The sequence below is a fragment of the Pristiophorus japonicus genome, chromosome 1 (genome assembly GCF_044704955.1).
Source record: "Pristiophorus japonicus isolate sPriJap1 chromosome 1, sPriJap1.hap1, whole genome shotgun sequence".
Taxonomy (NCBI): Eukaryota; Metazoa; Chordata; class Chondrichthyes; family Pristiophoridae; genus Pristiophorus; species Pristiophorus japonicus.
This window is the reverse complement of record NC_091977.1, coordinates 17,369,969-17,385,326: the sequence shown is the minus strand read 5'-3', so window position 1 is coordinate 17,385,326 and position 15,358 is coordinate 17,369,969. Positions and strand designations below refer to the sequence as shown.

The window sequence follows — 15,358 nt, the reverse complement described above, 5'->3', positions numbered from 1 at the left end:
TCTGAGCTGCATACACACTGCAGTGTATCAGCGTTGTCACTCACATCAGCGCTCTCTCAGGCAAATCTTTCTGATGTCAGCTCCTCATGTAAGGGTGGGATTTAACAAATGCCAGCCACACCGCTGGCATTCGTTCCGTTTAGTTCCACTTTTTGTGGGTGTTTTTCTTTTGAGCGAGCGATATTCTGGGTGATGTGTGCGATCTACCCATCTCAATCTTGAAAGTTCCAATGATCCCAGCATCCACATCATTTTGGGGATTTGGGGGGCGGGGAAAGAGTGTTCCAGATCTCCACTACCCTTTATATGAAAAAGAGCACTCTGATTTCCCTCCAGAATGGCCTAACTCCAATTTTAACATCATGTCCCCCTCCATCTTGTTTTCGCCACCAGAGGAAATAGTTTACCTGTATCTATCCCATCAAACCTTTACACATTTTAAGTACCTCAATTAAATCACCCCTCAATCTCCGATATTCAATGGAATGCAAGCCAGCTTCCTCAATTACCAGTGCGTCCATACATAGTATTTACAGCACAAAAACAAGCCACATGACCCAACAGGTCCCAGCCAGTATTTATGCTCCACCCACCCCTCTCCATCTAAAAACAAAAGACATATATTTATTTATTTTATTCGTCCCAAACACAATCTCAGATCGGCCCAAAGCGCTTTACAGCCAATGACGTGCTTTTGAAGTTTAGTCACTGTTGTAATGTAGGAAACACGGCAGTCAATTTGCGCATAGCAAGCTCCCACAAACATGATAATGACAAGATCATCTGTTTTAATGATGTTGATTGAGGGATAAATATTGGCTAGGACACTGGAGATAACTCCGCTGCTCTTCTTCGAAATATTGTCATGGGATCTTTTACTTCGACCTGAGAGAGCAGACTCATCAGTTTAACGCCTCAGCCAAAAAGACCGCACCTCAGACGATGTAGCACTCCCTCAACGCTGCATTGGAGTGTCATAAGAACATAAGAAATAGGAGCAGGAGTAGGACATACAACCCCTTGAACCTGCTCTGCCATTTCCTGAACTAACTGCGCAGATAGCTGTTAATGGGTATGATGTAATTGGGATAACGGAGTCATGGCTCTAGGGTGACCAAGGCTGGGAACTCAACATCCAGGGGTAGTCAACATTCGGGAAGGATAGACAGAAAGGAAAAGAAGGTGAGGTAGTGTTGCTGGTTAAAGAGGAGATTAACGCAATAGTAAGGAAGGATATTAGCTTGGATGATGTGGAATCTGTATGGGTAGAGCTGTGGAACACCAAAGGGCAGAAAACGCTAGTGGGAGTTGTGTGCAGACCACCAAACAGTAGTAGTGAAGTTGGGGATGGCATCAAACAGGAAATTAGGGATGCGTGCAATAAAGGTACAGCAGTTATCATGGGTGACTTTAATGTGCATATAATTTGGGCTAACCAAACTGGTAGCAATACAGTGGAGGAAGATTTCCTGGAGTGTATAAGGGATGGCTTTCTAGACCAATACGTTGAGGAACCAACTAGACAGCTGGCCATCCTAGACTGGGTCTTGTATAACGAGAGAGGATTAATTAGCAATCTTGTTGTGCGAGGCCCCTTGGGGAAGAGTGGCCATAATATGGTAGAATTCTTCATTCAGATGGAGAGTGACACAGTTAATTCAGAGACTAGTGTCCTGAACATAAAGAAAGGTAACTTCGATGGTATGAGACGTGAATTGGCTAGGATAGACTGGCGAATGATTCTTAAAGGGTTGACGGTGAATAGGCAATGGCAGACATTTAAAGATCACATGGATGAACTTCAACAATTGTACATCCCTGTCTGGAATAAAAATAAAACGGGGAAGATGGCTCAACGGTGGCTAACAAGGGAAATTAGGGATAGTGTTAAATCCAAGGAAGAGACATATAAACTGGCCAGAAAAAGCAGCAAACCTGAGGACTAGGAGAAATTTAGAATTCAGCAGAGGAGGAGAAAGGGTTTAATTAGGAGGGGGTAAATAGAGTATGAGAGTAAGCTTGCACGGAACATAAAACCTGACTGCAAAAGCTTCTACAGATATGTGAAGAGAAAAAGATTAGTGAAGACAAATGTAGGTCCCTTGCAGTCAGAATCAGGTGAATTTATAATGGGGAACAAAGAAATGACAGATCAATTGAACAAATACTTTGGTTCTGCCTTCACTAAGGAAGACACAAATAACCTTCCGGAAATACAAGAGGACCGAGGGTCTAGTGTGAAGGAGGAACTGAAGGAAATCCTTATTAGTCAGAAAATTGTGTTCGGGAAATTGATGGGACTGAAGGCCAATAAATCCCCAGGGCCTGATAGTCTGCATCTCAGAGTACTTAAGGAAGAAGCCCTAGAAATAGTGGATGCATTGGTGGTCATTTTCCAACATTTTATAGACTCTGGAACAATTCCTATGGATTGGAGGGTAGCTAATGTAAACCCACTTTTTAAAAAAGGAGGGAGAGAGAAAACACGGACTTATAGATCGGTTAGCCTGACATCGGTAGTGGGAAAAATGTTGGAATCAATTATTAAAGATGTAATAGCAGCGCATTTGGAAAGCAGTGACGGGATCGGACCAAGTCAGCATGGATTTATGAAACATAGAAACATAGAAACATAGAAAATAGGTGCAGGAGTAGGCCATTCGGCCCTTCTAGCCTGCACCGCCATTCAATGAGTTCATGGCTGAACATTCAACTTCAGTACCCCATTCCTGCTTTCTCGCCATACCCCTTGATCCCCCGAGTAGTAAGGACCTCATCTAACTCCTTTTTGAATATATTTAGTGAATTGGCCTCAACAACTTTCTGTGGTAGAGAATTCCACAGGTTCATCACTCTCTGGGTGAAGAAGTTCCTCCGCATCTCGGTCCTAAATGGCTTACCCCTTATCCTTAGACTGTGACCTCTGGTTCTGGACTTCCCCAACATTGGGAACATTCTTCCTGCATCTAACCTGTCTAACCCCGTCAGAATTTTAAATGTTTCTATGAGGTCCCCTCTCATTCTTCTGAACTCCAGTGAATACAAGCCCAGTTGATCTAGTCTTTCTTGATAGGTCAGTCCCGCCATCCCGGGAATCAGTTTGGTGAACCTTCGCTGCACTCCCTCAATAGCAAGAATGTCCTTCCTCAGGTTAGGAGACCAAAACTGTACACAATACTCCAGGTGTGGCCTCACCAATGCCCTGTACAACTGTAGCAACACCTCCCTGCCCCTGTACTCAAATCCCCTTGCTATGAAGGCCAACATGCCATTTGCTTTCTTAACCGCCTGCTGCACCTGCATGCCAACCTTCAATGACTGATGTACCATGACACCCAGGTCTCTTTGTACCTCCCCTTTTCCTAATCTGTCACCATTCAGATAATAGTCTGTCTCTCTGTTTTTACCACCAAAGTGGATAACCTCACATTTATCCACGTTATACTTCATCTGCCATGCATTTGCCCACTCACCTAACCTATCCAAGTCGCTCTGCAGCCTCACAGCATCCTCCTCGCAGCTCACACCGCCACCCAACTTAGTGTCATCCGCAAATTTGGAGATACTACATTTAATCCCCTCATCTAAATCATTAATGTACAGTGTAAACAGCTGGGGCCCCAGCACAGAACCTTGCGGTACCCCACTAGTCACTGCCTGCCATTCTGAAAAGTACCCATTTACTCCTACTCTTTGCTTCCTGTCTGACAACCAGTTCTCAATCCATGTCAGTACACTACCCCCAATCCCATGTGCTCTAACTTTGCACATCAATCTCTTGTGTGGGACCTTGTCGAACGCCTTCTGAAAGTCCAAATATACCACATCAACTGGTTCTCCCTTATCCACTCTACTGGAAACATCCTCAAAAAATTCCAGAAGATTTGTCAAGCATGATTTCCCTTTCACAAATCTATGCTGACTTGGACCTATCATGTCACCTCTTTCCAAATGCACTGCTATGACATCCTTAATAATTGATTCCATCATTTTACCCACTACCAATGTCAGGCTGACCGGTCTATAATTCCCTGTTTTCTCTCTCCCTCCTTTTTTAAAAAGTGGGGTTACATTGGCTACCCTCCACTCCATAGGAACTGATCCAGAGTCAATGGAATGTTGGAAAATGACTGTCAACGCATCCACTATTTCCAAGGCCACCTCCTTAAGTACTCTGGGATGCAGTCCATCAGGCCCTGGGGATTTATCGGCTTTCAATCCCATCAATTTCCCCAACACAATTTCCCGGCTAATAAGGATTTCCCTCAGTTCCTCCTCCTTACTAGACCCCCCGACCCCTTTTATAACCGGAAGGTTGTTCGTGTCCTCCTTCGTGAATACCGAACCAAAGTATTTGTTCAATTGGTCCGCCATTTCTTTGTTCCCCGTTATGACTTCCCCTGATTCTGACTGCAGGGGACCTACGTTTGTCTTTACTAACCTTTTTCTCTTTACATATCTATAGAAACTTTTGCAATCCGTCTTAATGTTCCCTGCAAGCTTCTTCTCATACTCCATTTTCCCTGCCCTAATCAAACCCTTTGTCCTCCTCTGCTGAGTTCTAAATTTCTCCCAGTCCCCAGGTTCGCTGCTATTTCTGGCCAATTTGTATGCCACTTCCTTGGCTTTAATACTATCCCTGATTTCCCTTGATAGCCACGGTTGAGCCACCTTCCATTTTTTATTTCTATGCCAGACAGGAATGTACAATTGTTGTAGTTCATCCATGCGGTCTCTAAATGTCTGCCATTGCCCATCCACAGTCAACCCCTTAAGTATCATTCGCCAATCCATCCCAGCCAATTCACGCCTCATACCTTCAAAGTTAGCCTTCTTTAAGTTCTGGACCATGGTCTCTGAATTAACTGTTTCATTCTCCATCCCAATGCAGAATTCCACCATATTATGGTCACTCTTCCCCAAGGGGCCTCGCACAACGAGATTGCTAATTAATCCTCTCTCATTACATAACACCCAGTCTAAGATGGCCTCCCCCCTAGTTGGTTCCTCGACATATTGGTCTAAAAAACCATCCCTTATGCACTCCAGAAAATCCTCCTCCACCGTATTGATTCCAGTTTGGTTAGCCCAATCTATGTGCATATTAAAGTCACCCATTATAACTGCTGCACCTTTATTGCACGCACCCCTAATTTCCTGTTTGATGCCCTCCCCAACATCACTACTACTGTTTGGAGGTCTGTACACAACTCCCACTAACGTTTTTTGCCCTTTGGTGTTCTGCAGCTCTACCCATATAGATTCCACATCATCCAAGCTAATGTCCTTCCTAACTATTGCCTTAATCTCCTCCTTAACCAGCAATGCTACCCCACCTCCTTTTCCTTTTATTCTATCCTTCCTGAATGTTGAATACCCCTGGATGTTGAGTTCCCAGCCCTGCTCATCCTGGAGCCACGTCTCCGTAATCCCAATCACATCATATTTGTTAACATCTATTTGCACAGTTAATTCATCCACCTTATTGCGGATACTCCTTGCATTAAGACACAAAGGGATATCATGCTTGACAAATCCTCTTGAGGATGTAACTGGTAGAGTGGACAAGGGAGAACCAGTGGATGTGGTGTATTTGGACTTTCAAAAGGCTTTTGACAAGGTCCCACACAATAGATTAGTGTGAAAAATTAAAGCACATGGTATTGGGGGTAATGTAGTGATGTAGATAGAGAACTGGTTGGCAGACAGGAAGCAAAGAGTAAGAATAAACGGGTCCTTTTCAGAATGGCAGGCAGTGACTAGTGGGGTACCGCAAGGTTCAGTGCTGGGACCCCAGCTATTTACAATATACATTCATGATTTAGACGAAGGAATTGAATGTAATATCTCCAAGTTTGCAGGTGACACTAAGCTGCGTGGCAGTGTAAGCTGTGAGGAAACATAGAAACATAGAAAATAGGTGCAAGAGTAGGCCATTCGCCTCTTCGAGCCTGCACCACCATTCAATAAGACCATGGCTGATCATTCACCTCAGTACCCCTTTCCTGCTTTCTCTCCATATCCCTTGATCCCTTTAGCCATAAGGGCCCTATATAAATCCCTCTTGGAGGAGGATGCTAAGAGGCTGCAGAGTGGCTTGGACAGGTTAGGTGAGTGGGCAAATGCAGTATAATGTAGATAAATGTGAGGTTATCCACTTTGGTGGCAAAAACAGGAAGGCAGAATATTATCTGAATGGTGATAGATTAGGAAAAGGGGAGGTACAACGAGACCTGGGTGTCATGGTACATCAGTCATTAAAAGTTGGTATGCAGGTACAGCAGGCAGTGAAGGCAACAAATGGCATGTTGGCCTTCATTGCGAGAGGATTTGAGTCTAAGAGAAGGGAGGTCTTACAGCAGTTGTACAGGGCCTTGGTGAGGCCACACCTTGAATATTGTGTACCGTTTTGGTCTCCTAATCTGAGGAAGGACATTCTTGCTGTTGAGGGAGTGCAGCGAAGGTTCACCAGACTGATTCCCGGGATGGCAGGACTGACATATGAAGAAAGACTGGATCGACTAGGCTTATATTCAATGGAATTTAGATGAATAAAAGGGGATCTCATAGAAGCATATAAAATTCTGACGGGATTGGAAAGGTTAGATGCAGTAAGAATGCTGGGGAAGTCCAGAACCAGGGGTCACAGTCTAAGGGTTAGGCGTAAGCCATTTAGGACCAAGATGAGGAGAAACTTTTCATTCAGAATTGTGAATGTTGGAATTCTCTACCACAGAAAGTTGTTGAGGTTAGTTCATTAGATATATTCAAAAGGGAGTTAGATGTGGCCCTTACAGCTAAAGGGATCAAGGGGTATGGAGAGAAAGCAGGAATGGGATACTAAAGTTGCAATAATGATCAGCCATGATCATATTGAATGGTGGTGCAGGCTCGAAGGGCCGAATGGCCTACTCCTGCACCTATTTTCTATGTTTCTGTGTTAATACAATCATGGCTGAGCCGATCATGGACTTGACTTCACTTCCCTGCCCACTCCCCGTAACCCCTTAGTCCCTTATCGGTTAAGAAACTCTATCTCGGTCTTAAATGCATTCAATGACCCAGCTTCCACAGCTCTCTGAGGCAGCGAATTCCACAGATTTAAAACCCTCAGAGAAGAAATTCCTCCTCATCTCAGTTTTAAATGGGTAGCCCCTTATTCTAAGGTTATGCCCCCTAGTTCTAGTCTCTGGAGTGGGACTTGAACCCACAATCTTCTGACTCCGAGGTGAGAGTGCTACCAACTGAGCCAGGGCTGACTCACATCTAACCCATACAGTTAGCGGGGGGGGGGGGGGGGGCGGGGGCAGGTGGGGGAAGACACGGGCAGTTCACTCATTATTCCTGGAATATGAATACATGTTAATTCCACACCCCATTTTCAAACTCTGTCCATCGCAACTAAACATCTTAAATAAGTTTCTTTAAAAGTTAAAGTTCATGGTATATTTAGAGAGAGACAGACGTATCGGGCTGATTTCGCTGCAGAGAATTCTTCAGTGGAAGGCAGCGTGTTGAAAATAACTGGTGATGCAGAGGGCTGACACACTAAAAGCTGTGGCCCGGCCACTAGCCTGTGAAGGGCCTCGAGATTCCGCCGCCAAGCTGCCTGATGACCTGCGTGTGCCCAAAGTGGAAGGAGAATCCTTGATCTTGCCGTGTCTCAATTCAACATCACAAACTCTAACCCCCTCCGTCCCTCCCTCCCGCAGACCTCCCTTCCCCCCCCCATGAATGAGAGGATTTAATTTAAACAGACTAACCCCTGCCTAAATATAGCGCACAGTGGAATGCAATAAGAATGTATTAACCTTTGGTATCTGAACCTCACTAATCAGAGGGTATTAAGGGATATGGAACCAATGCAGATCAGCCATGACCTGATCGAATGGCGGAACAGACTGGAGGGGCTGAATGGCCTACTCCTGTCGCTCATGGTGGAACAGATTGGAGGGGCTGAATGGCCTACTCCTGTTCCTAATGGCCCAATGTTAATAGGTCCCCAACGAGCCTCATCAGGGGAGTCGGGGGAGAAGGATGGGGGGGGTTGGTTGCGTGGACTCTACCACTCACCCTCTCCAGTCAGGGGATGGGTGAACTCTTTGGGGAAGTGGAGGAATAGAGTATGGAGGGGGCGGGGAAGGAGATCAAAATAAAATAAAAAGTAAAATAAAGATCCAACCAGAAACCTACACACATAGCTTTGCTTCATTTAAACTTTGGGATGGAAAATTAAGATAATTAAACACAACAAATTCTCTTTTGTTACTAAAACCAACTTAATTCTCCACACAAAACATAAATACAAAGTCAAAAATTCCAAAGAATTAAAATCTCGTGGCCCTCCTCTCTCGCTCTCCCACCCCCCTCCCACCACCCCTTCCTTTCTCCCTTCCCCCACCACTCCCCTCCCTCTCCTATCCCCATCCCTCCCTCCTTCCTTCCTTTCTCCCACCTCTCCCCGTCCCAACCCTTCCCCCCCACCTCCCTTTCTCCCCTCCCCGACTCTTCCCTACCCTTTCCCTTTCCCTTTCTCCCCTCCCCCTCCCTTTATCCCCTCCCCCCCCCTGTCCAGCGAGTTACAGACACAAGTACTGGGCCTGCCGGCTCCCTCCGAGGTATTACTCTATACTTCCTATATTAACCTGGCAGGACTGGCCGCAGTCCAAAGGGTCCTTTGGTTGGCGAGATCCCTCGGACGATGCAATCAAACAGGAAACTGATCCGCTCACCCTCAGCACAGGACAGAAAGAAAACACCAGCCCCTGCCGCAGAAACACACAAGGCAGCTTGTTTATTCTCACACATGGCAGGACATTTCCAAAAGCTTATAAAGGGCAGGGGGGCAAATTTCTCGAGGTTTACGTCGACTTTCCGTCAAACCTGAGGAAATCCGCTCCCTAGTCACCTTACAACAACAACTTGCATTTATGCCCTTAACGTAGCAGCGCCTCCCAAGGCACTTCACAGGAGCGATTATCAAACAAAAGTTGACACCGAGCCACATTAAGGAGATAAAAGGGCAGGTGACCAAAAGCTTAGGTAGGTTTTAAGGAGCATCTTAAGGAAGGAGAGAGAGGTAGAGAGGTTTAGGGAGGGAATTCCAGAGCTTAGGGTCTCGGAAGCTGAAGGCACAGCCACTGATGGTGGAGCGATTAAAGTCAGGGATGCTCAAGGAGGCCAGAATTGGAGGAGGGCAGAGATCTCGGAGGGTTATGGGCTGGAGGAGGTTACAGAGGTAGGGAGGGGACGAGGCCAGAGAGGGATTTTAGAACAAGGATGAGAATTTTATGATCAAAGCATTGCTGAACCGGGAGCCATTGTAGGTCAGCGAGCACGGGCGTGATGGGCGAGTGGGACATGGGCGGCCAAGAATCAACGAGCAAGTTAGCCGTAAGGGACATGAACAACTGTACTCAAAACCAGACACATTTCTTCCTAGTCGCTATAAGATCTAGCAAATTAAGATGCATAATTAAAATGATGTACGATTATTTCCATTGATCGAGAATATTTAATAGACCCCTTGCTCGGAGCTCTGCCCTCTTCCTCCTTCATGCTCCTTTCCTACTCCCTATACTTGCTCTGTTTATATCAAGAATTATGGAGCAGGCTCCCTTGGGAGACACTGAAAGCAGTTAGTATTTATTCAATCAAATGCAAATTAGATAGATTTCTTTGCAAAAATAACATTGTGATACAGTAGTGGAGTTCTCCCCAGAGACCTGGCCAATATTTATGATAAGGGAGTAAAGGGTTATGGGGAGCGGGCAGGGAAGTGGAGCCAAATGGCCGACTCCCATTTCTTAGTTCTTATCCCTCAATCAACACAACAAAAACAGATTATCTGGTCATTATCACGTTGCTATTTGTGGGAGCTTGCTGTGCGCAAACTGGCTGCCGCGTTTCCCACATTACAATAGTGACTACACTCCAAAAGTATTTCATGTAAAGTGCTTTGAGAAGTCCAGTGCCGTGAAACGTGCTATATAAATCAAAGTCTTTCTTTTCTTTAATTTGGCAGACGACAAGTGGTAAGTATGGCATGATTGGAAGGGCAAAGAGGACTGTGGACCTGTGGTTCCCAAAGCTCGTCACCACTGCAGGTTTTCCTAACCTCATGTCTGGGTCTGTTGTAGACTAATTGATAGACATCGATTGCTGTGATCGCTCAACAATCCATTATTGTTAGATCATGTGACTACCAAGATGGTAGAAGGTGAACTAGATGGAGTTTGGACGTCAGCAAGTCCTATTCCTATAGAACGTAGGATGCAGATGTTAGCCATGGGTAGCACTCTCGCCTCTATGATAGAAGCTCATGGGTTCAAGAGACTTGAGCATAAAATCTAGGCCGACACTCCAGTGCAGTACTGCTGTCTTTCAGATGACATAAAAGATCCCATGGCACTAGTTTGTAGAAAAGCAAAGCGTTATCACCGGTGTCCTGGGCCAATATTTATCTCTCCACAAACATCACAAAAAAACCATGAGTTCGTTGCCTCATTGTTGTTTGCGGGATCTTGCTGTTGCGCAAATTGGTCTACTGCCTTTCCTACATTGCAGCAGTGATTACAGCCAATGAAGCACTTTTTGAAGTGTAAAGTGCTTCGGGACGTCCAGACGTTGTGAAAGACGCTATATAAATGCAAGTTCTTTTCTTCCGAGAGGGACTTTGTCAGCTACACAGCCCGCATAATGTACTGCACCCCAGGAATGTGAAGGAAAGGGCATGTGGGGGTGGGGGGGGGGAGCGGGCGGGGGGTAGATTGACTGCCCCACATGTCAACAAGCATGGAATGGCCCCCCACGCACACATCAAGCATCTCCCGCATAGCTTCCTAGAAAACAGATTTAAAGCTGAAAGTACCCAGCAGCCCACGTGCTCGGGTTACAAGCCCATCCTGCCTCCCAGCTAACGGCTACAACCCTGGTCGCTCAGCAAGGCTTTGGAACGTCAGGAATCCATCGCTGCGATGCCAAGCAGCTGTTTATCGGCTGGGAGTCAAAGCCTGTGGAGACAGCGGAGGCGGAGATCGGGGGGGGGGGGGGGCGGGGGGGGGGGAGAGCAATGCAGGCTGGTCATAAATATACTTATCTCATTTAATCACCCTTCGCCCAGCAAGGGAAAGCAGTGTGAGCTTAGAAGCAAGTTCCATTTTTCCCATAGTTAAACCAGGAAACAAGAACAAGGTCAATTGTAGGGTGAAACAGTGATTTATTTGTCCTTCTTTCAATCTAGTATATGGTAGTTGCTTCTCAGGATGTGGTCTCCTCTATATTGGGGAAACCAAACGCCGATTGGGTGACCGCTTTGCTGAGCTAACCGGTCCCTTGCCACTTCAATTTTCTGTACCACTCTGACCTCTCTGTCCTCAGCCTCCTACATCATCATCGGCAGTCCCTCGAAGTCGAGGAAGAATTGCTTGACTGTTTGAACGAAGTTCAGTGCAAGCTCGAGGTACAGTACCTCATCTTTTAATTCGGACTTTGCAACCTTCCGGCAACATTGACATTGCATTCAACAACTTTAGATGTTAATCACCGCTCCCATTTTCCCTTGGACATTCGGTGACCATCTGCACCTCCTTTAGACCCATCCTTTCCACATTTGCCCCATTATCACCCCCTGCTGACTTGCATCACTTCGGTCATTTAATAACTCCTGCCCTCCACCTTATCACAGACCTTCCTGCTTTGTTCGTTCCCTACCCTGCTTTTCCCGCCTTTTTTTTAACATATTCATTCACGGGATGTGGGCATTGCTGGTAAGGCCAGCATTTATTGCCCATCTCTAATTGCCCTGGAGAAGGTGGTGGTGAGCCGCCTTCTTGAACTGCTGCAATCCCATGATTGTTCTACCAAACTACTGAGAAACAGAGTGACTAGTCCATTTCAGAGGGCATTAAGAGTCAACCACAATGCTGTGGGACTGGAGTCCCATGTCGTCAGACTGGGTAAGGACGGCAGATTTCCCTCCACTAAAAGAACACAAGTGAACCAGTTGGCTTTTTAACGAGAATCCAACGGCTTCATGGTCACTTTTACTGAGACTGGCATCTTATTTCCAGATTTTTCAAACTGAATTCAATATTTTGATTTTACATTGTCTGGATTACTAGTCCAGTAACATAACCACTACACTACCCAACCCACTGAGTGCGTGTAGATATTGGTTAAGGACAAGATCGGTCTCAGCTAGCATGCTTCCAAGATCAAATAGCCACCCGACATAGTCAAGACCCGTACATGAATAACAGAGAAACATAGAAATTTACAGCGCAGAAGGAGGGCATTTCGGCCCATCGTGTCCGTGCCGGCCGACAAAGAGCCACACGGCCCTCGGTCAGCAACCCTGAAGGTTACATATAAACCTATGAACAATGAACAATGGCGGAAAGGTAAAGAGCATCCGGCCCAACCAGTCAGCCCCACACAAGTGCGACACCCCCTGCATCGCAACATTCTACATTCCACCCCAACCGAAGCCATGCGATCTCCTGGGAGAGGCAAAAAACAGATAAAAACCCAGGTCAATTGGGGAAAATAATCTGGGAAAATTCCTCTCCGACCCACCCAGTTGATTGAAACTAGTCCAGGAGATCACTCTGGCCATATTAGATTCCCTGCAGTACTTACCATCGTATCTGCGCCAGCCAACAAGAGGTTATCCAGTCTAATCCCAAGTACCAGCACCAGGTCCGTTACCCTGCAGGTTACGGCACTTCAAGTGTCCATCCAAGCACCTTTTAAATGTGGTGAGGATTCCTGTCTCTGCCACCCTTCCAGGCAGCGAGTTCCAGACCCTCACAACCCTCTGCGTGAAGAAGCTTCCCCTCAAATCCCCTCTAAACCTTCCACCAACCACCTTAAACCTATGCCCCCTCGTAATTGACCCCTCCACAAAGGTAAATAGGCCCTTGCTATCCACTATATCCAGACCCTCAAAGTTTTACACACCTCAACGAGGTCTCCCCTCAGCCTCCACTGTTCCTAGGAGAACAAACCCAGCCTATCCAATCTGTCCTCATAGCTAAGATTCTCCATTCCAGGCAGCATCCTAGTAAATCTCCTCTGCACCCTCTCCAGTGCAATCACATCCTTCCTATATAACGCACACATGGCTTGGTTACTGGGGTTGGCGATTGTGAAACTAAATCAGGAACAAGTTCTAAAAAAAAACCAAAAGGCGACCATCGTGAATGAATTTATGCATCATTACAACGTAACTAAAAGTTTCCTTGCTATGGTTGAAAAGGTCTCCTTACTCAGTCTCATGCCCAATCCCAGAAAGTAACTTCCAGATGTAAACTCTCACTCACTATGAATTTCAATGTCACCCTATGCAAAAGCCACTCTGCAATAGTGTGCCCTGGGTGAACATGGAGGCTTTTAGTTGCTCCCAGGTTGCTCCTCAGATTTCCACTATATTCTCACATAACTCCAGAAGACCAATTTTATCAGCCACACCTTAGACTTTTCATAACAGGCTGAACTATTACGCAGATTTACTCACGGGTCGAGCTATTTACAACAGCAATCAACATAAATGATGCATGGTCATGCAGACGTGTGAAGCCAGTTCACAATGGGTTAAACGGAAAAAACAGTTCAAATTCTTTTGCGGCAGTCACTGCATGATTCGCAACAACAACTTGCATTTATATAGCGTCTTTGACATAGTAAAATATTCCAAGGTGTTTCATAGGAGCATTATCTAACACCAGGCCATGATCTTATTGGATGGCGGAGCAGGCTCAAGGGGCCAAATGGCCGGCTCCTGCTCCTATTTCTTATGTTCTAAGAAGGCATTAGGACAAGTGACTAAACGCCTGGTCAAAGAGGTAGGCTTTAAGGGGCATCTTAAAGGAGGAGAGAGGTGTAGAGAGATGGAGAGGTTTAGGGAGGGAATTCCAGAGCTTAGGGCTGAGGCAGCTGAAGGCACGGCCACCAATAGTGGAGCGATATAGATTGCATTGGACCCATAGAACTGGTATCCTCGCAGTCAGACAAGACAAAACAGCTGGAGCAATTGCTAGTTTTTATAAAACTCTTATAAACAGCCCTTCCTTTGAAGATCAGTCTGTGGCACATCGGTCATCGAGTTGAATAATAACTTCACAACCTAAAAACAGACAGGCATGATGATGGCAGCCTGGAGTGTTTGATGTGCACTGCCTATGCTTGAGTCATTTCACAAGTGCACCCTCCTTGACGGGATTACAGTAACTCTAGTGTAATTCAATGAGGCTGTCTACTGGGACATTGGCCCTTAACTTTGCCATCAAAACATTAGCACGTTGAAGGAAACGGCAAAGTGCCATGGGATCTTTTACATCCACCCTAGAGGGCAGATGGGGCCTCGGATTAAGATCTAAGACAAAAGGTGGCACACAAGAACATAAGAAATAGGAGCAGGAGTAGGCCATTCGGCCCCTCGAGCCTGCTCCACCATTCAATAAGATTATGGCTGATCTACCTCAACTCCACCTTCCCGCAATATCCCCATATCCCTTGATTCCCTTAATATCCAAAAATCTAATCGATCTCTGTCTTGAATATACTCAACAACTGAGCATCCATAGCCCACTGCAGTAGAGAATTCCAAAGATTCACCACCCTCTGAGTGAAGAAGATTTTCCTCATCTCAGTCCTAAATGGCCTACCCCTTATTCTGAGACTGTGACCCCCTGGTTCTAGACTCCCCAGCCAGGGGAAACACTCTTTCTGCATCTACCCTGTCAAGCCCTGTAAGAATTTTCTATGTTTCGACGAGATCACCTCTCATTCTTCTAAACTCGAGAGAATATAGGCCTAGTCTATTTAATTTCTCCTTAAAGGACAGTCCCCCTATCCCAATGTATGGTGCCAAGGCAGGAGTCATGACCTATGAGAACGACAAGCTAGAATGGTTTCTAACTCCGGACAACCAGCAACCTGGGATCTGGACCGACAGGCGAGAGGGCGAGCCTTCCCCCACACATGGAGCACCGTGTCAGGAAACGACCTCTTGGAACGGACTGTGAAAAGCTGGAGATACTTACAGACACCACATCGCGAGCCTCCTTCAAAGACGAACCCATTGGGAATGGCCCCATAGCGTCTCAGGTCGGAGAGCTTCCACTGGCCGATGACAGCTGGAGGGACGTCCCGCACCAACACAAAGATATTGTTGCAAAAATGGAGAGTCGCGGCTCCACCTTCCAGCTTGGTACCCGGTAGCACGGTAATGTGGAATCTGTGAACTGGGAACACAAGGCAACGCTGAGGAAACCATCGCAGATTCTAGGAGCCATCCTGAAAAGATGCTGGGCCAAAAAATGTCAACGATTGCCACTCACAAGGCAGCCTTACCACC

At 46.2% G+C, this 15,358-nt stretch overlaps 1 protein-coding gene across 3 annotated transcripts in view; it reads right to left on the bottom strand.

Annotated features, from left to right (window-relative positions):
* The window catches only part of dok7b (docking protein 7b), a 135,522-nt gene that overhangs the window by 99,146 nt on the left and 21,018 nt on the right, over positions 1 to 15,358 (bottom strand). For 2 of the 3 annotated variants that reach the window (XM_070894271.1, XM_070894442.1), the window contains exons 4-5: positions 15,045 to 15,245; positions 8,646 to 8,765 (exon numbers count right to left, since the gene is read on the bottom strand). In XM_070894271.1, the coding sequence (XP_070750372.1) occupies positions 8,646 to 8,765; positions 15,045 to 15,245 (321 nt within the window). The remainder of the gene's footprint in view (positions 1 to 8,645; positions 8,766 to 15,044; positions 15,246 to 15,358) is intronic. The other variant, XM_070894361.1, reaches the window with a different exon arrangement.